Source organism: Pseudophryne corroboree, chromosome 1 (genome assembly GCF_028390025.1).
Source record: "Pseudophryne corroboree isolate aPseCor3 chromosome 1, aPseCor3.hap2, whole genome shotgun sequence".
Taxonomy (NCBI): Eukaryota; Metazoa; Chordata; class Amphibia; order Anura; family Myobatrachidae; genus Pseudophryne; species Pseudophryne corroboree.
Genome location: NC_086444.1, coordinates 551,464,388 through 551,489,715, shown reverse-complemented (window position 1 = coordinate 551,489,715; position 25,328 = coordinate 551,464,388). Strand labels below are relative to the sequence as shown.

Below are 25,328 nucleotides of genomic sequence, written 5' to 3'. Positions count from 1 at the left end.
CAAAAAAAAAACCGTAATGTATCCCCCTCTTCATATAAAGCTTTATACATAGGTAATGATCAGTGGTTAGTAGCTTTCACAGCCCTTCAAAATCCTCTAAGAGCTAATAGGATGAAATGGACACACACCCCCTCCGCTGCCCACCCTGGGTGTGCGTGCAGTTGTGGGCGTGAGTAGCTCTCTCCAACAGGAGCTCAGCAGCGTCTGAGTAACCGGAGCGCCAGAAGCAGCATTGCGAGCAGGTGTCTGCAGCGGCAGCATCATAGCCAGTAGTAGTGGTGGGAAGGGAGCAGAGAGAGCCGGCTGCATAGGCTTGTGTGGACGGCTTTTTCATAAGCCTTGTTATAAATCCACTACCCGCTCCACCTCCCCTTTTCCCAAACCCCACTCCCCTTTATAGTTTTTTGCCCCTTATTTTATACAAGCGACCTCCCTACCCTATATTTCTCTCCCCCTCCCCATCTTTTTTTTTTTTTTTTTTTTAAAGTGCAGCGGGTCTTAGAGGATGCAGCAGATTTTCTCTGCAGTCACCAATTCAAACAAGGGAGATCACAGTAAAGCAGGAATATTCATAATAAAAAGCGGGGCACACTGACACACACTGGCTTTGTAACGCTTTAATATATATATCCCAGTTTCTTTGTTTGCATCCTCTTAGTTTAGATTAGCAGCAGCGAGCATATAGCTGCTCTCTTGCAGGGCTTTTTTTTTTTTCTACATGATTTTATTTTGATATTCATCTTGTATTATTTAAGAGGTCGCAGTCATTTTGTGGGTTTATATTACAGCTGTGGGCAGGTTAGCCTTTTGCTACAAATATATATATATATATTTATGTATATATAAATATATAGGCGAGACGTGCATTTGAAGTCCGCTTTACATCCATATTGAGAAGGACCGCATCCTTTAGAAACTGACAACTAAAGGTAAGTTGAAGAATTTTTACCAATTCAGAGTTGCATACAGGATTTCAGAATTCCCATTCAGTGATTGTACATAGCGAGGTTATGTGATTGAATCATTCACGCACTGCTCATTCAAATATTTAACCTAATTAGTTTATTTTGGCATGGTGACATTTAGCAAGTAACAGATTAATAGCAATTACAAATAAAACCAACCAACTGCTATACAAAATACATTGAACTATTGAAATTGTATATTGGGAATGATGAATTTGTGGAGTAGTTATTAACAGGTGCAAAGTGTACCGGTTGTCCATTAGCAGTCTACTAATGGGCTGGTTTCTGTTTCATCTGCTCAGTCATGTATGAAGAGGTACGTACGTCGGATTGTGTAAATTTACGAGTGCCTTTATGTATATACGTTTTTAGGAGCATCTTGCTACACATAATGCAAATATTATTATGGAGACGGTCATGAAGCTGTCCATTGTGAAGCATTGTTGGTAAACATTGTATTAGATGATTTACACAGTTGCCTGTTTTGTATGTTTAATGCGACTTGATGTAGCCATCCTATATTGCTTGCAATAGTGATTGATCATTTGCGTTTCAAAAGTACTTATCTATGTAGACTGTGCCCAGATTAATGAATCTGTATACAGTCAATCCACTCAGTTTGTACATCAATGCACAATGTACAGCTTGTATAGTGATATATGAAGGATGAACTAGTTACTCAAACCATCCCAACTTGTTTATAAAATACGCTGTGTAACGCAAGCCCCACACTTCTATTGCAATAGCCAATCCTTAAGATAATCATTTTAAGTAAATGCGATTCAGGCTCATTAAGCAATCGTTACTTCGTTATTAATACAATATGTTATGCGGTAGGAAACTACTTTGTATACTAGCTTTAATAAGCACATTTGTCAGTATTAGCATTTAACCTGTTCGTTAGTTTAACCCACATCTATAGTTTGAATGCCAAATGTTTGTACATGTACTGCATAAGGTGAAGACGTAGAGTATCAGTAACTTTGGCTAATGCTTTCACTTAATTTATATGTAATTAACTGATGTGTGGAAAATCCGAAATAATTTTGAATAATTTGCTATTCACCTACATGTTCTTAGTGATAATTGGCAACACCAGGCCTTATCAGTGCGGTTAATGCCGATGGAGGAGGCGGTGTTGCTGTATATAAGCAAAGCACTTTGGCCTCAGGATACAAAAGAGAAAGTTATTTTGTATTTGACAGGTAGTAATGATATGCAAGGTGAGATAGTGACAGCAGCTACAAACCAGCCATAGCTAATACTTGCCATGTTCCTGCAGCTCCCCACAAACGTGGTCCTTACACAAGTTCCGGCGCTCGCACCCAGTTCCCAGGCCAGGTGTGATCACTCACTGAGACATTACGGACACCTGTGCGTGGCGCGCGGCGGAAATACTTCCTCTTTCCAAAGATCCAGGGCCAACGTTCCACTGCCCCGCCTCCGTGACGTCACGGGTAAAAGCTATATCTTGCCCTCGCGGGCAGCGATTCCCAGCTAAAGGCCTGACAGTAACGCGGTGTGCACGGAGAGCGGAATCAGGGCTTGTGCCTTCCCACATATCCTCCTCCATCCCCAACAGACCGCAGCTGCGCTGCCCAGTGTCCCCATCAGGGAAAAGCTGCCGTCCATCGTCCGCGTTCCTGGGCAGTCTGGGCTGAGACGTGGATTTTCGTCAGGCGTGCTCTCTCCAGTCCCCGGATGCTGGGAAGACACTGCCGCCTTGAACAACCTAGACATGTGAGTGGCAGTGTGAGCAGGGCGGGAGAGCTGTGGGAATTAGCACGTGTGATGTATTGGTTCGTGTTATATTTGAGTGCCGCTGTTACTTGTAGTGCTCATGTCTATAACGTGACGCAGGCCCGACATGGGGGTCTTGTGCTGCCGTGCTTATTTGCATGCTTACGCGCGGGAAGGGACGCCACGTGCGCGCTTATCATGTGGAGGGAGGAAGAGGTTGTCATTGACTCCCAAGTATTCGTTATCCCTTCCTGGCGTGATCCCCAGTCCCCTGGGCACTCTTGCATACATCTCCAGCTGCCGTGTGTGTGGTAGCATGTAATGGAAATCTCTCTCCCCCCCTCGGGCTGTACGCGAGTGGCAGACATGACGTTATAGGGCGTGCTCATCCGTGAGCTGTGCAGCCTGGATAGTGTTGGCGCTACTATGCTGTATGTTTAGTACGTAGGGAGTAGGGCAGAATGTACTAAGCCTTGGAGAGTAGTAAAGTACCAGCCAATCGGCTCCAGTCAGGCTGTGTTTGAAAAAAGAAATGGTTGGTAGTTTCTCTCTCCACGGCTTAGTGAATCTGCCCTAATGCGTAGATGAAAAAGGATACCAGCTGATTACAAAAGGAGTTCCTTGCGACTCCTGTTACAACTGTATGCAGTCTGCAGCGGCTCTAGCCTGTGTGCCTAGGCCTCAGGGCACCTGCAGGGGTGCCTTGGATTGGTAGTGCAAGACCAATTACGTTTCTCTGACGTCCTAATGGATGCTGGGGACTCCGTAAGGACCATGGGGAATAGACTGCTCCGCAGGAGACTGGGCACATCTAAAGAAAGATTTAGGTCTATCTTGTGTGCACTGGCTCCTCCCCCTATGACCCTCCTCCAAGTCTCAGTTAGATTTCTGTGCCCGGCCGAGCTGGATGCACACTAGGGGCTCTCCTGAGCTCCTAGAAAGAAAGTATAGTTTAGGTTTTTTATTTTACAGTGAGACCTGCTGGCAACAGGCTCACTGCAGCGAGGGACTAAGGGGAGAAGAAGCGAACCTACCTAAGTGGTGGTAGCTTGGGCTTCTTAGGCTACTGGACACCATTAGCTCCAGAGGGATCGCACACAGGACCCGACCTCGTCGTCCGTTCCCGGAGCTGCGCCGCCGTCCCCCTTACAGAGCCAGAAGCAAGAAGGTCCGGAAAATCGGCGGCTGAAGACTTCTGTCTTCTCCAAGGTAGCGCACAGCACTGCAGGTGTGCGCCATTGCTCCTCATGCACACCACACACTTCGGTCACTGATGGGTGCAGGGCGCTGGGGGGGGGGCGCCGCCCTGAGCAGCAATATTAACACCTTGGCTGGCAAAACTGACACCATATATAGCCCCAGAGGCTATATAGGTGTAAATTACCCCTGCCAGAATAACACAAAAAGCGGGAGAAAGCCTGCCGAAAAAGGGGCGGAGCCATCTCCCTCAGCACACTGGCGCCATTTTCCCTCACAGCTCCGCTGGAAGGATCGCTCCTTGGCTCTCCCCTGCACTACAGAAAGGGTAAAAAAGAGAGGGGGGGCACAAATTTAGGCGCAGTATAATATATATATATGCAGCTATAAGGGAAAACACTCTTTATAGGTGATATCCCTGTGGTATATAGCGCTCTGGTGTGTGCTGGCATACTCTCCCTCTGTCTCCCCAAAGGGCTTTGTGGGGTCCTGTCCTCTGTCAGAGCATTCCCTGTGTGTGTGTGCTGTCGGTACCGCTGTGTCGACATGTATGATGAGGAAAATGATGTGGAGGCAGAGCAAATGCCTGTAAATGTGTTGTCACCCCCTGAGGGGTCGACACCTGTGTGCATGGACTTATGGAAGGAATTACGTGACAGTGTCAGCTCCTTACATAAAAGGTTTGACGACATAAGACAGCCGGCTACTCAGCTTGTGACTGTTCCAGCGTCTCAAATGTCATCAGGGGCTTTAAAACGCCCGCTACCTCAGATGGCAGACACAGATGTCGACACGGATACCGACTCCAGTGTCGACGACGATGAGACTAGTGTACCATCCAATAGGTCCACCCGTTACATGATTGAGGCAATGAAAAATGTATTACACATTTCTGATAGTACCCCAGGTACCACAAAAAAGGGTATTATGTTCGGTGAGAAAAAACTACCAGTAGTTTTTCCTGCATCTGAGGAATTAAATGAGGTGTGTGAGGAAGCCTGGACTTCCCCCGATAAGAAATTGATAATTTCTAAACGGTTATTGGCAGCGTACCCTTTCCCGCCAGAGGATAGGTCACGTTGGGAAACGTCCCCTAGGGTAGATAAAGCGCTTACACGTTTATCAAAACAGGTGGCACTACCGTCTCCGGATACGGCCGCCCTAAAGGATCCTGCTGATAGAAAGCAGGAGGCTACCCTAAAAGCTATATATACACACACGGGCATTATATTGCGACCAGCGATTGCATCAGCATGGATGTGCAGTGCTGCTGCTGCGTGGTCAGATTCCCTGTCGGATAATATTGATACCCTGGATAGGGACACTATTTTGCTGACAGTAGAGCATATAAAGGACGCTGTCTTATACATGCGTGATGCACAGAGGTATATTTGCCGGCTGGCATCAAAAATAAGCGCAATGTCCATTGCTGCCAGAAGGGGGTTATGGATTCGACAGTGGTAAGGTGATGCCGATTCAAAAAGGCACATGGAAGTTTTGCCTTATAAAGGGGTGGAACTGTATGGGGATGGTCTTTCAGACCTCGTTTCCACAGCTACGGCTGGGAAATCGACATTTTTGCCACAGGCTACCCCACAGCAAAAGAAGGCACCGTATTATCAAGTACAGTCCTTTCGGCCCCATAAACACAAGAGGGCTCGAGGCGCATCCTTTCTGCCGAGAGGCAAAGGTAGAGGGAAAAAGCTGCAGCATACAGCCAGTTCCCAAGAGAAAAAGTCCTCCCCCGCGTCCGGTAAGTCCACAGCATGACGCTGGGGCTTCACAGGCGGATCCGGGTACGGTGGGGGCCCGTCTCAGAAATTTCAGCACACAGTGGGCTCTCACGGGTGGATCCCTGGGCCCTTCAAGTAGTATCTCAGGGGTACAGGCTGGAATTCGAGACGTCCTCCCCCCCCCCCCCCGCCGTTTTCTAAAATCTGCCTTACCAGCAACTCCCTCTGCCAGGGAGGCAGTGTTGGTGGCTATCCAAAAACTGTATTCACAGCAAGTGATTGTCAAGGTACCCCTCCTTCAGCAAGGGAAGGGTTACTATTCCACAATGTTTGTGGTACCGAAACCGGACGGTTCGGTGAGACCCATCTTAAATCTAAAATCCTTGAACACTTATATCAAAAGGTTCAAGTTCAAGATGGAATCGCGCAGGGCGGTTATTGCGAGCCTGGACGAGGGGGATTACATGGTCTCCCTGGACATCAAGGATGCGTACCTGCATGTCCCCATTTACCCTCCTCACCAGGAGTACCTCAGATTTGTGGTACAGGACTGTCATTATCAGTTCCAGACGCTGCCGTTTGGGTTATCCACGGCACCGAGGGTCTTTATCAAGGTAATGGCCTAAATGATGATACTCCTTCGCAAGAAGGGAGTTTTAATTATCCCGTACTTGGACGATCTCCTGATAAAGGCGAGGTCCAGGGAACAGTTGGTAGTGGGGGTAGCACTTTCTCGGGAAGTGCTACAACAGCACGGCTGGATTCTCAATATTCAGCTGGTCCCGACGACACGTCTTCTGTTCCTTGGAATGATTCTGGACACAGACCAGAAAAAAGTGTTTCTTCCAGTGGAAAAAGCCGAGGAGTTGTCATCTCTAGTCAGAAACCTCCTAAAACCGGGACAGGTGTCGGTACATCAATGCACACGAGTCCTGGGAAAAATGGTAGCTTCGTACGAAGCAATTCCATTCGGAAGGTTCCACGCAAGGACTTTCCAGTGGGACCTGTTGGACAAATGGTCCGGGTCCCATCTCCAGATGCAACAGCGGATAACCCTGTCGGCAAGGACCAGGGTATCGCTGCTGTGGTGGCTGCAGAGGGCTCATCTACTAGAGGGCCGCAGATTCGGAATACAGGACTGGGTCCTGGTGACCACGGATGCCAGCCTTCGGGGCTGGGGCGCAGTCACACAGGGAAGAAATTTCCAAGGACTGTGGTCAAATCAGGAGATTTCGCTTCACATAAATATTCTAGAGCTAAGGGCCATTTACAATGCCCTAAGCCAAGCAAGGCCCCTGCTTCAGAACCAGCCGGTACTGATCCAATCGGACAACATCACGGCGGTCGCCCATGTAAACAGACAGGGCGGCACAAGAAGCAGGAGGGCAATGGCAGAAGCCACAAGGATTCTCCGATGGGCGGAAAATCATGTGTTAGCACTGACAATGATGGCGTCCCGCCTCAACAAAAAGCTAAAAAGATATTGCGCCAGGTCAAGCGACCCTCAGGCGATCGCTGTGGACGCTCTAGTAACACCGTGGGTGTACCAGTCGGTTTATGTGTTTCCTCCTCTGCCTCTCATTCCCAAGGTACTGAGAATAATACGAAAGCGAGGAGTGAAAACTATACTCGTGGTTCCGGATTGGCCAAGAAGAGCTTGGTACCCGGAACTTCAAGAGATGCTTTCAGAGGACCCTTGGCCTCTGCCGCTCAGACAGGACCTGCTGCAGCAGGGGCCCTGTCTGTTCCAAGACTTACTGCGGCTACGTTTGACGGCATGGCGGTTGAACACCGGATCCTGAAGGAAAAGGGCATTCCGGAAGAAGTCATCCCTACCCTGATCAAAGCCAGGAAGGATGTCACCGCAAAACATTATCACCGCATTTGGCGGAAATATGTTGCTTGGTGTGAGGCCAGGAAGGCCCCAACGGAGGAATTTCAACTGGGTCGATTCCTGCATTTCCTGCAAGCAGGGGTGACGTTGGGCCTCAAATTCGGGTCCATTAAAGTCCAGATTTCGTCCCTGTCGATTTTCTTCCAGAAAGAACTGGCTTCACTACCTGAAGTTCAGACTTTTGTCAAAGGAGTTCTGCGTATTCAGCCTCCTTTTGTGCCCCCAGTGGCACCTTGGGATCTCAAGGTGGTTTTGGAGTTCCTGAAATCACATTGGTTTGAACCACTTAAGACTGTGGATTTGAAATATCTCACGTGGAAAGTGGTCATGCTGTTGGCTCTGGCTTCGGCCAGGCGTGTGTCAGAATTGGCGGCTTTGTCCTATAAAAGCCCTTATCTGATTTTCCATATGGATAGGGCAGAGTTGAGGACTCGTCCTCAGTCTCTCCCGAAGGTGGTATCAGCGTTTCACTTGAACCAGCCTATTGTGGTGCCTGCGGCTACTAGGAACTTGGAGGATTCCAAGTTACTGGACGTAGTCAGGGCCCTGAAAATTTATGTTTCCAGGACGGCTGGAGTCAGGAAAACTGACTCGCTGTTTATCCTGTATGCACCCAACAAACTGGGTGCTCCTGCTTCTAAGCAGACTATCGCGCGCTGGATTTGTAGCACTATTCAGCTGGCGCATTCTGCGGTGGGACTACCGCAGCCTAAATCTGTAAAAGCCCATTCCACAAGGAAGGTGGGCTCATCTTGGGCGGCTGCCCGAGGGGTCTCGGCTTTACAACTTTGCCGAGCTGCTACTTGGTCAGGGGCAAACACGTTTGCAAAATTCTATAAATTTGATACCCTGGCTGAGGAGGACCTGGAGTTCTCTCATTCGGTGTTGCAGAGTCATCCGCACTCTCCCGCCCGTTTGGGAGCTTTGGTATAATCCCCATGGTCCTTACGGAGTCCCCAGCATCCACTAGGACGTCAGAGAAAATAAGAATTTACTCACCGGTAATTCTATTTCTCGTAGTCCGTAGTGGATGCTGGGCGCCCATCCCAAGTGCGGATTGTCTGCAATAATTGTAAATAGTTATTGTTACACATCGGGTTGTTATTGCGAGCCATCTGTTCAGAGGCTCCGTTGTTATCATACTGTTAACCGGGGTTCCTATCACGAGTTATACGGTGTGATTGGTGTGGCTGGTATGAGTCTTACCCGGGATTCAAAATCCTTCCTTATTGTGTCAGCTCTTCCGGGCACAGTGTCCTAACTGAGGCTTGGAGGAGGGTCATAGGGGGAGGAGCCAGTGCACACCAGATAGACCTAAATCTTTCTTTAGATGTGCCCAGTCTCCTGCGGAGCCGTCTATTCCCCATGGTCCTTACGGAGTCCCCAGCATCCACTACGGACTACGAGAAATAGAATTACCGGTGAGTAAATTCTTATTTTTTTTTTATGGTTAATAGGTAAAACTAGAGCTGGCGACTGTCAAACATAAAGGGTGGAATCCAAATGTTTGAAAAGGTTGGGTGTCTGTTTTTCCCCGTCAGGAAAAAACTGACACCCAACCAACTTTTCAAACATTTGAATCTCCCCCAAAATATGTGGACAAAGCACATCTTGTCTCTCACCACACAATTAAGTCTAATGATGACATACTGTGTAAACAATAGATACTTAAACATTTCTTAATTTGTTAATAAGAAACTTGGCCTAGGGGTGTGGTGGAAAAAAAAACTGATGCTCTAGGCTAGGGTGCTGTGATTCAAAAAAGTTTGGGAGCCACTGCAGTACTGCGTCTCACAAGCTTGTGAGAAAAAAACAGAACTGTTAGTTGGATCTCGAAATCTTTACTGCATCTAATACCAGCTCATTGCATTTTCTCTGCCAGACCTAAAAGGGCAAAACTAGCCTGCCTTTGCGTTTACTATTTCTCTGACGTTCTAGTGGATGCTGGGAACTCCGTAAGGACCATGGGGAATAGACGGGCTCCGCAGGAGACTGGGCACTCTAAAAGAAAGATTAGGTACTATCTGGTGTGCACTGGCTCCTTCCTCTATGCCCCTCCTCCAGACCTCAGTTAGATTTCTGTGCCCGGCCGAGCTGGATGCACACTAGGGGCTCTCCTGAGCTCCTAGAAAGAAAGTATATGTTAGGTTTTTTATTTTACAGTGAGACCTGCTGGCAACAGGCTCACTGCAACGAGGGACTAAGGGGAGAAGAAGCGAACCTACCTGCTTGAAGCTAGTTTGGGCTTCTTAGGCTACTGGACACCATTAGCTCCAGAGGGATCGACCGCAGGACCCGTCCTTGGTGTTCGTTCCCGGAGCCGCGCCGTCGTCCCCCTTACAGAGCCAGAAGCATGAAGATGGTCCGGAAAATCGGCGGCAGAAGACTTCAGTCTTCACCAAGGTAGCGCACAGCACTGCAGCTGTGCGCCATTGCTCCTCATACACACTTCACACTCCAGTCACTGAGGGTGCAGGGCGCTGGGGGGGGGGCGCCCTGAGCAGCAATAAAAACACCTTGGCTGGCAAAATAATCACAATATATAGCCCCAGAGGCTATATATGTGATAATTACCCCTGCCAGAATCCATAAAAAAGCGGGAGAAAAGTCAGCGAAAAAGGGGCGGAGCTATCTCCCTCTGCACACTGGCGCCATTTTCTCTTCACAGTGTAGCTGGAAGACAGCTCCCCAGGCTCTCCCCTGTAGTTTTCAGGCTCAAAGGGTTAAAAAGAGAGGGGGGGCACTAAATTTAGGCGCAATATTGTTTATACAAGCAGCTATTGGGGAAAATTCACTCAGTGATAGTGTTTATCCCTACATTATATAGCGCTCTGGTGTGTGCTGGCATACTCTCTCTCTGTCTCCCCAAAGGGCTGTGTGGGGTCCTGTCCTCAGTCAGAGCATTCCCTGTGTGTGTGCGGTGTGACGGTACGGCTGTGTCGACATGTTGGATGAGGAGGCTTATGTGGAGGCTGAGCAGATGCCGATAAATGGGATGTCGCCCCCTGTGGGGCCGACACCAGAGTGGATGGATAGGTGGAAGGTATTAACCGACAGTGTCAACTCCTTACATAAAAGGCTGGATGACGTAACAGCTGTGGGACAGCCGGCTTCTCAGCCCGTGCCTGCCCAGGCGTCTCAAAGGCCATCAGGGGCTCAAAAAACGCCCGTTACCTCAGATGGCAGACACAGATGTCGACACGGAGTCTGACTCCAATATCGACGAGGTTGAGACATATACACAATCCACTAGGAACATCCGTTGCATGATCTCGGCAATAAAAATTGTGTTACACATTTCTGACATTAACCCAAGTACCACATAAAAGGGGTTTTATGTTTGGGGAGAAAAAGCAGCCGGTGTTTTGTTCCCCCATCAGATGAGTGAATGAATTGTGTGAAGAAGTGTGGGTTCCCCCGATAAGAAACTGGTAATTTCAAAAAAATTACTGCTGGCGTATCCTTTCCCGCCAGAGGATAGGTCACGTTGGGAGAGATCCCCTAGGGTGGATAAGGCACTCACACGTTTGTCATAAAAGGTGGCACTGCCGTCTTAGGATACAGCCACTTTGAAGGAGCCTGCTGATAAAAAGCAGGAGGCTATCCTGAAGTCTGTATATACACACTCAGGTATTTTACTGAGACCTGCAATTGCCTCAGCATGAATAGTGCTGCTGCAGCAGGGTCTGATACCCTGTCAGATAATATTAATACCCTAGACAGGGAGAATATGGTGCTAACATAGAGCATATTAAAGACGTAGTCTTATAGATGAGAGATGCACAGAGGGATATTTGCCGGCTGGCGTCCAGAATTAATGCAAGGTCCATTCTGCCAGGAGGGTATTAGAGACCCGGCAGTGGACAGGTGATGTTGACTTTAAAAGGCACATGGAGATTATGCCTTATAAGGGTGAGGAATTGTTTGGGGATGGTCTCTGGGACCTTGTATCCACAGCAACAGCTGGGAAGAAAAATTTCTACCTCAGGTTTCCTCACACCCTAAGAAAGCACTGTATTATCGGGTACAGTCCTTTCGGCTTCAGAAAAGCAAGGGGACCAAAGGCGCTTCCTTTCTGCACAAGGGAAGAAGGAAAAAGCTGCACAGACAGCCAGTTCCCAGGATCAAAAATCCTCCCACGCTTCCTCTGAGTCCACAGCATGACGCTGGGGCTCCACAGACAGGTGCGGTGGGGGCGCGTCTCGGGAACTTCAGGGACCAGTGGGCTTGCCCACAGGTGAATCACTGGGTTCTGCAAGTAGTATCACAGGGATACAAGCTGGAGTTCGAGGCGACTCCCCCTCGCCGTTACCTCACATCAGCCTTGCCTGCTGCCCTCGGATATAGGGAGTTAGTACTGGCGGCAATTCACAAGCTGTACTTCCAGCAGGTGAAATCAAGGTACCCCTCCTTCAACAAGGCCGGGGTTACTATTCCAAAAATGTTGTGGTACCGAAACCAGACGGTTCGGTGAAACCCATTCTAAAATTGAAATCCTTGAACACTTATATACGAAGGTTCAAGTTCAAAATGGAATCGCTCAGGGCGATTATTGCAAGCCTGGAGAATTTCAGGGTATCACTGGACATCAAGGATGCTTACCTGCATGTCCCTATTTACCCTCCTCACCAGGAGTACCTCAAAATTGTGGTACAGAATTGTCATTACCAATTCCAGACGTTGCCGTTGGTCTGTCCCCGGCACCGAGGGTATTTACCAAGGTAATGGCCGAAAGAATTATCCAGTACTTGGACAATCTCCTTATACAGGCGAGGTCCAGGGAGCAGTTGGTTGTCAGAGTAGCACTATCTCGGGAAGTGCTACAACAGCACGGCTGGATTCTGAAAATTCCAAAGTCGCAGCTGGTTCCTACGACGCATCTACTGTTCTTGGGGATGGTTCTGGACACAGAACAGAAAAAAGTGTTTCTCCCGCAGGAGAAAGCCAAGGAGCTGTCATCTCTAGTCAGAGGCCTCCTGAAACCAAAACAGGTGTCGGTGCATCACTGCACGCGAGTCCTGGAAAAAATGGTAGCTTCCTACGAAGCAGTTCTATTCGGCAGGTTCCATGCAAGAACTTTTCAGTGGAACCTCTTGGACGGGATCGCATCTTCAGATGCATCGGCTGATAACCCTGTCTCCAAGGACCAGGGTGTCTCTGCTGTGGTGGCTGCAGAGTGCTCATCTTCTAGAGGGCCGCAGATTCGGCATACAGGACTGGGTCCTGGTGATCACGGATGCCAGCCTTCGAGGCTGGGGGGCAGTCACACAGGGGAAAAAAAAAAAAAAATTTCCAAGGACTTTGGTCAAGTCAGGAGTCGTCCCTACACATAAATATTCTGGAACTGAGGGCCATTTACAATGCACTAAGTCAGGCAAGACCTCTGCTTCAAAACCAGCCGGTACTGATCCAATCAGACAACATCACGGCAGTCGCCCATGTAAACCGACAGGGCGGCACAAGAAGCAGGATGGCGTGGCAGAAGCCACAAGGATTCTCCGATGGGTGGAAAATCACGTCTTAGCACTGTCAGCAGTGTTCATTCCGGGAGTGGACAACTGGGAAGCAGACTTCCTCAGCAGACACGACCTACACCCGGGAGAGTGGGGACTTCATCCAGAAGTCTTCAAACTGTTGGTAAACCGTTGGGAAAGGACACAGGTGGACATGATGGCGTCCCGCCTCAACAAAAAGCTAAAGAGATATTGCGCCAGGTCAAGGGACCCTCAGGCGATAGCTGTGGACGCTCTAGTGACACCGTGGGTGTACCAGTCGGTTTGTGTTCCCTCCTCTGCCTCTCATACCAAAGGTACTGAGAATAATAAGAAGGCGAGGAGTAAGAACGATACTCGTGGTTCCGGATTGGCCAAGAAGAGCTTGGTACCCAGAACTTCAAGAAATTATATCAGAGGACCCATGGCCTCTACCGCTCAGACAGGATCTGTTACAGGATCTGTCTGTTCCAAGACTTCCCGCGGCTGCGTTTGACGGCATGGCGGTTGAATTCCGGATCCTAAAGTAAAAGGGCATTCCGGAGGAAGTCATTCCTACGCTGATAAAAGCCAGGAAAGAAGTAACCGCAAACCATTATCTCCGTATTTGGCGAAAATATGTTGCGTGGTGTGAGGCCAGGAAGGCCCCTACAGAGGAATTTCAGCTGGGTCGTTTTCTGCACTTCCTACAGTCGGGAGTGACTATGGGCCTAAAAATTGGGTTCCATTAAGGTCCAGATTTCGGCTCTGTCGATTTTCTTCCAGAAAGAACTGGCTTCACTGCCTGAAGTTCAGACATTTGTTAAGGGAGTGCTACATATTCAGCCCCTTTTGGGCCTCCTTTGGCACTTTGGGATCTCAACGTGGTGTTGAGTTTCCTGAAATCACATTGGTTTGAGCCACTTAAAACTGTGGATCTGAAATATCTCACGTGGAAAAAAGTGGTCATGTTATTGGCCTTGGCTTCGGCCAGGCGTGTGTCAGAATTGGCGGCTTTGTCATGTAAAAGCCCTTATCTGATTTTCCATATGGATAGGGCAGAATTGAGGACTCGTCCCCAGTTTCTCCCTAAGGTGGTATCGGCTTTTCACTTGAACCAACCTATTGTAGTGCCTGCGGCTACTAGGGGCTTGGAAGATTCCAAGTTACTGGACGTAGTCGGGGCCTTAAATTTATGTTTCCAGGACGGCTGGAGTCAGGAAAACTGACTCGCTTTTTATCCTGTAGGCACCCAACAAACTAGGTGCTCCTGCTTCTGAGCAGACTATTGCTCGCTGGATTTGTAGCACAATTCAGCTGGCGCATTCTGCGGCTGGATTGCCGCATCCTAAATCAGTAAAAGCCCATTCCACAAGGAAAGTGGGCTCATCTTGGGCGGCTGCCCGAGGGGTCTCGGCTTTACAACTTTGCCGAGCTACAACTTGGTCAGGGGCAAACACGTTTGCTAAATTCTACAAATTTGATACCCTGGCTGAGGAGGACCTTGAGTTCTCTCATTCGGTGCTGCAGAGTCATCCGCACTCTCCCGCCCGTTTGGGAGCTTTGGTATAATCCCCATGGTCCTTACGGAGTTCCCAGCATCCACTAGGACGTCAGAAAATAAGATTTTACTCACCGGTAAATCTATTTCTCGTAGTCCGTAGTGGATGCTGGGCGCCCATCCCAAGTGCGGATTGTCTGCAATACTTGTATATAGTTATTGCTTAACTAAAGGGTTATTGTTGAGCCATCTGTTGAGAGGCTCAGTTATATTTCATACTGTTAACTGGGTATAGTATCACGAGTTATACGGTGTGGCTGGTATGAGTTTTACCCGGGATTCAAAATCCTTCCTTATTGTGTCCGCTCTTCCGGGCACAGTATCCTAACTGAGGTCTGGAGGAGGGGCATAGAGGGAGGAGCCAGTGCACACCAGATAGTACCTAATCTTTCTTTTAGAGTGCCCTGTCTCCTGCGGAGCCCGTCTATTCCCCATGGTCCTTACGGAGTTCCCAGCATCCACTACGGACTACGAGAAATAGATTTACCGGTGAGTAAAATCTTATTTTTCTCTTACGTCCTAGAGGATGCTGGGGACTCCGTAAGGACCATGGGGATAGACGGGCTCCGCAGGAGACATGGGCACTTTAAGAAAGACTTTAGGATTTGGGTGTGCACTGGCTCCTCCCTCTATGCCCCTCCCCCAGACCTCAGTTGATTACTGTGCCCAGAGGAGACTGGGTGCTTTTCAGAGGCTCTCCTGAGTTTGACAGAAAGTATTTTGTTAGGTTTTTTATTTTCAGTGAGCCTGCTGGCAACAGACTCCCTGCATCGTGGGACTGAGGGGAGAGAAGCAGACCTACTTCTGTGAGTTGAAAGGCTCTGCTTCTTAGGCTACTAGACACCATTAGCTCCAGAGGGATCGGTACGCAGGTCTTATCCTCGCCGTCCGTCCCGGAGCCGCGCCGCCGTCCTCCTCACAGAGCCTGAAGGTAGAAGCCACGGGAGTATGAGAAGTTAGAAGACATCAGAGGCGGCAGAAGACTTCACTGTTCTTCACTGAGGTAATGCACAGCACTGCAGCTGTGCGCCATTGCTCCAATTCACCTCGCATACTGTCACTGTAAGGGTGCAGGGCGCGGGGATGGGCGCCCTGGGCAGCAAATAAACCTCTCCTGGCAAAAGATGGGTATATACACGGGACAGAAGCCCGCCGCCGAGGGGGCGGGGCTTCTCCCTCAGCACTCGCCAACGCCATTTTTTCTCCACAGCACCGCTGAGAGGAAGCTCCCCGGACTCTCCCCGGCTTAGATCACGGTGACAAGAGGGTTTTAAAGTAGACGGGGGGGGGGGGGGGGCACATAATTGGCGAATTGAGTATAAAAGCGCTATCTGGGTAAACATAAATATTGTGTTTTTGTCCTGGGTTATTATAGCGCTGGGTGTGTGCTGGCATACTCTCTCTCTGTCTCTCCTAAGGGCCTTGTGGGGGAACTGTCCTCAGATAAGAGGGTTCCCTGGGTGTGTGGTGTGTCGGTACGTGTGTGTCGACATGTCTGAGGTAGAAGGCTTTTCGAGGGAGGAGGAGGAGCAAATGAATGTGGTGTCGCAGTCGACGGCGCCGACACCTGACTGGATGGATATGTGGAATGTTTTAAGTGCCAATGTAAATTTATTGCACAAAAGATTGGATAAAGCTGAAGCTAGGGAACAGTCAGGGAGTCAACCCATGCCTGTACCTATGTCGCAGGGACCTTCGGGGTCCCAAAAGCGCCCACTATCCCAAATAGTTGACACGGATTCTGACTCCAGTGTCGAATATGATGATGCAAAATTACAGCCAAAGGTGGCTAAATGTATTCGATATATGATTATTGCAATCAGATGTTTTGCATATCACAGAGGAACCCCCTGTCCCTGACACGCGGGTACACATGTATAAGGGAAAAAAACTGAGATAAATTTTCCCCCCTCACATGAGCTCAACGAGTTATGTGAAAAAGCTTGGGAATCTCCAGACAAGAAACTGCAGATTCCCAAAAGGATTCTTATATTGTATCCTTTCCCGCCAACGGACAGGATACGGTGGGAATCATACCCTAGGGTGGACAAAGCTTTGACACGCTTATCCAAAAAGGTAGCGCTGCCTTCCCAAGATACGCTACCCTCAGGGATCCTGCTGATCGCAAGCAGGAGGTTACCCTGAAGTCCATTTATACACATTCAGGTACCTTACTCAGACCGGCTATTGCGTCGGCCTGGGTGTGTAGTGCTGTAGCAGCATGGACAGATACCTTATCAGCGGAAATTGATACCCTGGATAAGGATACCATCCTATTGACCCTAGGACATATAAAAGATGCTGTCTTATATATGAGAGATGCACAGAGACATTGGTCTATTGGGTTTGAGAATCAACGCTATGTCGATCTCGGCTAGAAGAGTCCTTTTGACCCGACAATGGACAGGTGATGCCGACTCAAAAAGGCATATGGAGGTTTTACCTTACAAGGGTGAGGAATTGTTTTGGGAAGGTCTCTCGGTCCTGGTCTCCACTGCTACGGCAGGCAAAATTAATTTCTTTTCTCTAACGTCCTAGTGGATGCTGGGGACTCCGTCAGGACCATGGGGATTAGCGGCTCCGCAGGAGACAGGGCACAAAAATAAAGCTTTAGGATCAGGTGGTGTGCACTGGCTCCTCCCCCTATGACCCTCCTCCAAGCCTTAGTTAGGTTTTTGTGCCCGTCCGAGCAGGGTGCAATCTAGGTGGCTCTCCTAAAGAGCTGCTTAGAAAAAGTTTTTAGGTTTTTTTATTTTCAGTGAGTCCTGCTGGCAACAGGCTCACTGCATCGAGGGACTTAGGGGAGAGAAGTCAACTCACCTGCGTGCAGGATGGATTGGCTTCTTAGGCTACTGGACACCATTAGCTCCAGAGGGATCGAACACAGGCCCAGCCATGGAGTCCGGTCCCGGAGCCGCGCCGCCGACCCCCCTTGCAGATGCCGAAGATGGAAGAGGTCCAGAAGCAGGCGGCAGAAGACTTTTCAGTCTTCCTGAGGTAGCGCACAGCACTGCAGCTGTGCGCCATTGTTGTCAGCACACTTCACACAGCGGTCACGGAGGGCGCTGGGGGGGCGCCCTGGGCAGCAATGTATAATACCTTTTTATGGCTAAAAAATACATCACATATAGCCCTTGAGGCTATATGGATGTATTTAACCCCTGCCAGATCTCACAAACTCCGGAGAAGAGCCCGCCGAAATAGGGGGCGGGGCTTATTCTCCTCAGCACACAGCGCCATTTTCCTGCTCAGCTCCGCTGTGAGGAAGGCTCCCAGGACTCTCCCCTGCACTACAGAAACAGGGTAAAACAGAGAGGGGGGGCACTTTTTTTGGCGATATTACTATATTTAAGCTGCTATAAGGATACAACACTTATATAGGGTTGTTCCCATATATATTATAGCGCTTGGTTGTGTGCTGGCAAACTCTCCCTCTGTCTCCCCAAAGGGCTAGTGGGGTCCTGTCTTCAATAGAGCATTCCCTGTGTGTCTGCTGTGTGTCGGTACGTGTGTGTCGACATGTATGAGGACGATGTTGGTGTGGAGGCAGAGCAATTGCCGGTAATGGTGATGTCACCCCCCAGGGAGTCGACACCGGAATGGATGGCTTTGTTATGGAATTACGTGATAATGTCAGCACATTACAAAAATCAGTTGACGACATGAGACGGCCGGAAAACCAGTTAGTACCTGCCCAGGCGTCTCGGACACCGTCAGGGGCTGTAAAACGCCCTTTACCTCAGTCGGTCGACACAGACCCAGACACGGACACTGAATCTAGTGTCGACGGTGAAGAAACAAACGTATTTTCCAGTAGGGCCACACGTTATATGATCACGGCAATGAAGGAGGCTTTGCATATCTCTGATACTACAAGTACCACAAAAAGGGGTATTATGTGGGGGGTGAAAAAAACTACCTGTAGTTTTTCCTGAATCAGAGGAATTGAATGATGTATGTGATGAAGCGTGGGTTAACCCAGATAGAAAAGTGCTAATTTCAAAAAAGTTATTGGCATTATACCCTTTCCCGCCAGAGGTTAGGGCGCGCTGGGAAACACCCCCTAAGGTGGATAAGGCGCTCACACGCTTATCAAAACAAGTGGCGTTACCGTCTCCTGATACGGCCGCCCTCAAGGATCCAGCTGATAGGAGGCTGGAAACTACCCTAAAAAGTATATACACACATACTGGTGTTATACTGCGACCAGCCATCGCCTCAGCCTGGATGTGCAGTGCTGGGGTGGTCTGGTCGGATTCTCTGACTGAAAATATTGATACCCTGGATAGGGACAGTATTTTACAGACTTTAGAGCAATTAAAGGATGCTTTTCTTTATATGCGAGATGCTCAGAGGGATATTTGCACTCTGGCATCGAGAGTAAGTGCGATGTCCATATCTGCCAGAAGAAGTTTATGGACACGACAGTGGTCAGGTGATGCGGATTCCAAACGGCATATGGAAGTGTTGCCGTATAAAGGGGAGGAATTATTTGGCGTCGGTCTATCGGATTTGGTGGCCACGGCAACTGCCGGGAAATCCACCTTTTTACCTCAGACCCCCTCCCAACAGAAAAAGACACCGTCTTTTCAGCCGCAGTCCTTTCGGTCCTATAAGAAGCGGGCAAAAGGACAGTCATATCTGCCCCGAGGCAGGAAAGGGTAAGAGAGGGCAGCAAGCAGCTCCTTCCCAGGAACAGAAGCCCTCCGCGGGTTCTGCAAAGCCCTCAGCATGACGCTGGGGCTTTACAAGCGGACTCAGGAACGGTGGGGGGTCGACTCAAGAATTTCAGCGCGCAGTGGGCTTGCTCACAGGTGGACCCCTGGATCCTGCAGGTAGTATCTCAGGGTTACAGGTTGGAATTCGAGAAGTCTCCCCCTCGCCGGTTCCTAAAGTCTGCTTTGCCAACGTCTCCCTCAGACAGGGCGACGGTATTGGAAGCCATTCACAAGCTGTTTTCTCAGCAGGTGATAGTCAAGGTACCCCTCCTACAACAGGAAAAGGGGTATTACTCCACGCTATTTGTGGTACCGAAGCCGGACGGCTCGGTAAGACCTATTCTAAATCTGAAATCTTTGAACCTGTACATACAAAAATTCAAGTTCAAGATGGAATCACTCAGAGCAGTGATAGCGAATCTGGAAGAAGGGGACTTTATGGTGTCCCTGGACATAAAAGATGCTTACCTGCATGTCCCAATTTGCCCTTCACATCAAGGGTACCTCAGGTTCGTGGTGCAAAACTGTCATTATCAGTTTCGGACGCTGCCGTTTGGATTGTCCACGGCACCTCGGGTCTTTACCAAGGTAATGGCCGAAATGATGATTCTTCTGCGAAGAAGAGGCGTATTAATTATCCCTTACTTGGACGATCTCCTGATAAGGGCAAGGTCCAGAGAACAGCTGGAGGACGGAGTAGCACTAACCCATCTGTGCATCAATGCACAAGAGTCCTGGGAAAGATGGTGGCTTCTTACGAAGCAATCCCATTCGGCAGATTCCACGCACGAACTTTTCAGTGGGATCTGCTGGACAAATGGTCCGGATCGCATCTGCAGATGCATCAGCGGATAACCTTATCGCCACGGACAAGGGTGTCTCTTCTGTGGTGGTTGCAGAGTGCTCATCTGTTAGAAGGCCGCAGATTCGGCATACAGGACTGGGTCCTGGTGACCACGGATGCCAGTCTGAGAGGCTGGGGAGCGGTCACACAGGGAAGAAACTTCCAGGGGAGTATGGTCAAGCCTGGAGATGTCTCTTCACATAAATATACTGGAGCTAAGAGCGATTTACAATGCAATAAGCCTGGCAAAACCCCTGCTTCAGGGTCAGCCGGTGTTGATCCAGTCAGACAACATCACGGCAGTCGCCCACGTAAACAGACAGGGCGGCACAAGAAGCAGGAGAGCAATGGCAGAAGCTGCAAGGATTCTTCGCTGGGCGGAAAATCATGTGATAGCACTGTCAGCAGTGTTCATTCCGGGAGTGGACAACTGGGAAGCAGACTTCCTCAGCAGACACGATCTACACCCGGGAGAGTGGGGACTTCATCCAGAAGTCTTCCACATGATTGTGAACCGTTGGGAAAAACCAAAGGTGGATATGATGGCGTCTCGCCTCAACAAAAAACTGGACAGGTATTGCGCCAGGTCAAGAGACCCTCAGGCAATAGCTGTGGACGCTCTGGTAACACCGTGGGTGTTCCAGTCAGTGTATGTGTTTCCTCCTCTGCCTCTCATACCCAAAGTACTGAGAATTATACGGCAAAGGGGAGTAAGAACGATACTCGTGGCTCCGGATTGGCCAAGAAGAACTTGGTACCCGGAACTTCAGAAGATGCTCACGGAAAATCCGTGGCCTCTACCTCTAAGACGGGACCTGATTCAGCAGGGACCGTGTCTATTCCAAGATTTACCGCGGCTGCGTTTGACGGCGTGGCGGTTGAACGCCGAATTCTAAGGGAAAAAGGCATTCCAGAAGAGGTCATTCCTACACTGGTTAAAGCCAGGAAGGAGGTGACTGCACAACATTATCACCGCATTTGGAGAAAATATGTTGCGTGGTGTGAGGCCAGGAAGGCCCCCACGGAGGAATTTCAATTGGGTCGATTCCTACATTTCCTGCAAACAGGATTGTCTATGGGCCTCAAGTTGGGGTCCATTAATGTTCAAATTTCGGCCCTGTCGATTTTCTTCCAGAAAGAATTAGCTTCAGTTCCTGAAGTCCAGACTTTTGTAAAAGGAGTACTACATATACAGCCCCCGGTTGTGCCCCCAGTGGCTCCGTGGGACCTTAATGTAGTTTTGGATTTTCTCAAATCCCATTGGTTTGAGCCACTCAAATCGGCGGATTTGAAATATCTTACATGGAAAGTAACCATGCTACTGGCCCTGGCTTCAGCCAGGAGAGTGTCAGAATTGGCGGCTTTATCGTATAAAAGCCCATATCTGATTTTCCATTCGGACAGGGCAGAACTGCGGACGCGTCCTCATTTTCTGCCTAAGGTGGTGTCAGCGTTTCACCTGAACCAGCCTATTGTGGTGCCTGCGGCTACTAGCGATTTGGAGGATTCCAAGTTGCTGGACGTTGTCAGGGCATTGAAAATATATATTTCAAGGACGGCTGGAGTCAGAAAATCTGACTCGCTGTTTATACTGTATGCACCCAACAAGCTGGGTGCTCCTGCTTCTAAGCAGACGATTGCTCGTTGGATTTGTAGCACAATTCAACTTGCACATTCTGTGGCAGGACTGCCACAGCCTAAATCTGTCAAGGCCCATTCCACAAGGAAGGTGGGCTCATCCTGGGCGGCTGCCCGAGGGGTCTCGGCATTACAACTCTGCCGAGCAGCTACGTGGTCGGGGGAGAACACGTTTGTAAAATTCTACAAATTTGATACCCTGGCTAAAGAGGACCTGGAGTTCTCTCATTCGGTGCTGCAGAGTCATCCGCACTCTCCCGCCCGTTTGGGAGCTTTGGTATAATCCCCATGGTCCTGACGGAGTCCCCAGCATCCACTAGGACGTTAGAGAAAATAAGATTTTACTTACCGATAAATCTATTTCTCGTAGTCCGTAGTGGATGCTGGGCGCCCATCCCAAGTGCGGATTGTCTGCAATACTTGTACATAGTTATTGTTACAAAAAAATCGGGTTGTTCTTGTTGTGAGCCGTCTGTTCAGAGGCTCCTACGTTGTCATACTGTTAACTGGGTTCAGATCACAAGTTGTACGGTGTGATTGGTGTGGCTGGTATGAGTCTTACCCGGGATTCAAAATCCTTCCTTATTGTGTACGCTCGTCCGGGCACAGTATCCTAACTGAGGCTTGGAGGAGGGTCATAGGGGGAGGAGCCAGTGCACACCACCTGATCCTAAAGCTTTATTTTTGTGCCCTGTCTCCTGCGGAGCCGCTAATCCCCATGGTCCTGACGGAGTCCCCAGCATCCACTACGGACTACGAGAAATAGATTTATCGGTAAGTAAAATCTTATTTTTCATCCACTAGGGGTCACTGGAGTACTCTTGGGATATGGACGGCTTCCACAGGAACAGGCACTGAATATTTAAATTTAGAACACTCCTCCCCTCCATATCCCAGAGTACCTCAGTATTTTTTCTGTGCTCATCGTAGCTACAGGCTTGTGTGGCTCAGTCCACACTTATTTTGAATATTTTGAATATTTTTAATTTTTTTGTTATTTTTTTTTCATTGCCACATCCCTTTACCCCTTCCAAAAGGCCAGGGTCATGAATAGTGGAAGCTGCTACTAGCAGCTGTGGCGTGTCAGTCCTCTCTAAAAGAGCACCCTCACAGCCAGAGCAGACATCCTGCAGAAAGGCTTGCCCATGCTTACAGAGAAGCCCCGTTGGAGCCTCAACACAGGAGTCCAGGTATGTTGGTCGGGGCGGTCAGCTCACGCTGCTGCCCCGCTGTGTGGGAAGGGGGGAGCACTGTTTATCAGAGCGGCAATGTAAGCCGCCCGCCGCCGCTGCTCACAGCGCACTACGCTCTATGCAGCGCGCTCCCGGTGCCTGGTCTCCGGCGCCTGCTGGCCGTCCTCCGGCTACCGCTACCCGCCTCCCGCTGGCTGTGCCCCGGCTAACGCGCTTCGCTCCCCGGCCCTTTTACTTGCTCCTGGTGTTCCAATACTCGGAGCACACGGGGGGGGGGGGGGGGGGGTGTGAGGGGGGGAAGCTCACAGCACACGAGATGCTGCACGGGGGGGGGGGGGGGGAGGGGAGCAGCAGTGTACTAGGCTGCATATATATAAGGGAAGCATAGAAATTAGCTTATTGTTACCGCCATCCCAGGTTATATAAAAAAGATTATAACCTGTACTGTGATTATACTGTAAGCATGGCTTGGGGGCCATTTTAACCATGCTTCCTGTTCTTTCTGTTGTGATTCCAGAACGTTCCTGTCTACTCCACCGGAGGCGCAGGGGTGTTAGTGGGAATTTGGGATCACATTTCATAGGACTGGCCACGTGTGCTACACTTTGCCAGATATATATATCACACACACCTTAGTTCTATTTTACTGAGTCGTGCAAGTGTCTGTTTTTGTATATTGTATTGTCTGTCTGCCTAATGAGTAAGGCACCAGCAAAAACTAAAAAGCAGTTTCACTGCAATGTCTGTAACAGTGTGTTACTGGATGGATCTACCACATGTACAGTATGTTTTGTTAATTCAGTTACGAATACAATTTCTGCTCCGGTTTTAAAGCCAGTTTCCTCCCCGGACCCTCCATGGGATATGCTAGCCAATGTACTGGCTGGGTTGCAATCAGAATTGACCGCCGCTCGACAAGAGCGGGAAGCGGCAAGATCTGAGTCTGGGGTGAGACCGCCAGAACTACCGGAGGGGTCTCAGCCTTGCCAAAAGTCCAAATCCATTTTGGGTAGATGGGATAAATTTCATTTGTCTTATGATTTATCCGTTTCTGCTATGTTGCATTTTGACGATTCCATACCAGACCTCACTGCGCAAGATGAGGGTGAGGAGGGCGAAGTGGACCAGCAGTCAGATAGTGATGATTTTACCAGCCCAGGCATTGATAATCTCATCAGAGCGGTACGTCAGTCTCTGAAGGTTACAGAAACTGAGGAGCCTCTGACAAATGATGAAGTAGTCTTTACTAAACGACAGAGATCTTCAATGTGTTTTCCTGTTTCGGAGTCTCTTAATAAGATGTTAGTAGAAACACGAAAGAATCCAGATAAACGGTTTTCTATACCTCGTAGATTTAAGTCTAGTTACCCGTTTCCAGACTCTGTGACATGTACATGGGAGAATCCACCAATGGTTGATTCGTCTGTCAAAACTTACAAAGAAATTAACCATACCAGTGCCAACTGCTACTACGCTTAAAGACCCTTCAGACCGCAAAATAGAAACCATGCTAAAGTCCATGTATATAGCAGCAGGAGTGCTGCTGAGACCTGGGTTAGTTGGCATTTGGGTCACTAAGGCGCTCATAGTATGGATAACAGAACTCAAGTCTGCCCTACATGACGATCACCTTATACTTCTTGCTGATCAAATGTGTGAGGCTGCGGAGTATCTATGTACAGCTTCTACTGACGTCTGTCAGCTCACTTCTCGCATTTCATCATCACTGGTTTACAGTATGACGGGCACTCTGGCTGCGTTCTTGGCAAGCGGAGGCAGAGGTCAAGAGGTATAGAGGCGTTACCTTACGGGGGCGAGAAGTTGTTTGGTCCTGAATTGGACAAATGGATTTCTGAGGCCACGGGAGGAAAGTCTGTTTTCTTACCATTGCCTCCAACGGTACCAAGACGGAGATACTCTGGACCTGCGTTCAAATCCTTTAGACCTCAGCCCTTTCGAGGGCGTGGCAGAGCAACAGCCACGCCTGGTAGACGAGGTCGAGGACGTGGTTTCCAACAAACCAACACCAGTCGTCAGGACGCTAAGGTCACCGACAAGCCAGTGGCATGACGGGCTCCCAGCCCATCTCGGATCTCCAATTGTGGGAGCACGCCTTCAGACGTTCCATTTGGCGTGGTTCCAGACATCCACAGATGGGTGGATCCGCAATTTAGTATTAGAAGGTTACAAAATAGAGTTCGACTGTCTTCCGCCACTGCGGTTTTTCAAGACAGGACTACCTCTCTCGGACGACAAGAGGGCGGTTCTGCAAATTGCCATTCAGTCCCTACTGGATTCAGCAGTTTTGATTCAGGTCCCGGAACAACAACAACAAGGTCAGGGTTATTATTCCAGTTTGTTTGTGGTACCGAAG

General features: G+C 49.2%; 1 protein-coding gene across 14 annotated transcripts in view; it reads left to right on the top strand.

Annotated features, from left to right (window-relative positions):
* The first annotated feature begins 211 nt into the window (after positions 1-211).
* Positions 212-25,328, top strand: part of ELAVL2 (ELAV like RNA binding protein 2) — a 505,938-nt gene continuing 480,821 nt past the window's right edge. For 3 of the 14 annotated variants that reach the window (XM_063914115.1, XM_063914112.1, XM_063914110.1), the window contains exon 1: positions 2,353-2,705. In XM_063914115.1, coding sequence (XP_063770185.1) covers positions 2,667-2,705 — 39 coding nt within the window. In that variant the 5' untranslated portion in view covers positions 2,353-2,666. Of the gene's footprint in view, positions 930-2,343; positions 2,706-25,328 lie in introns of those variants that run through there. The other 11 variants (XM_063914120.1, XM_063914111.1, XM_063914119.1 and 8 more) reach the window with 8 other exon arrangements.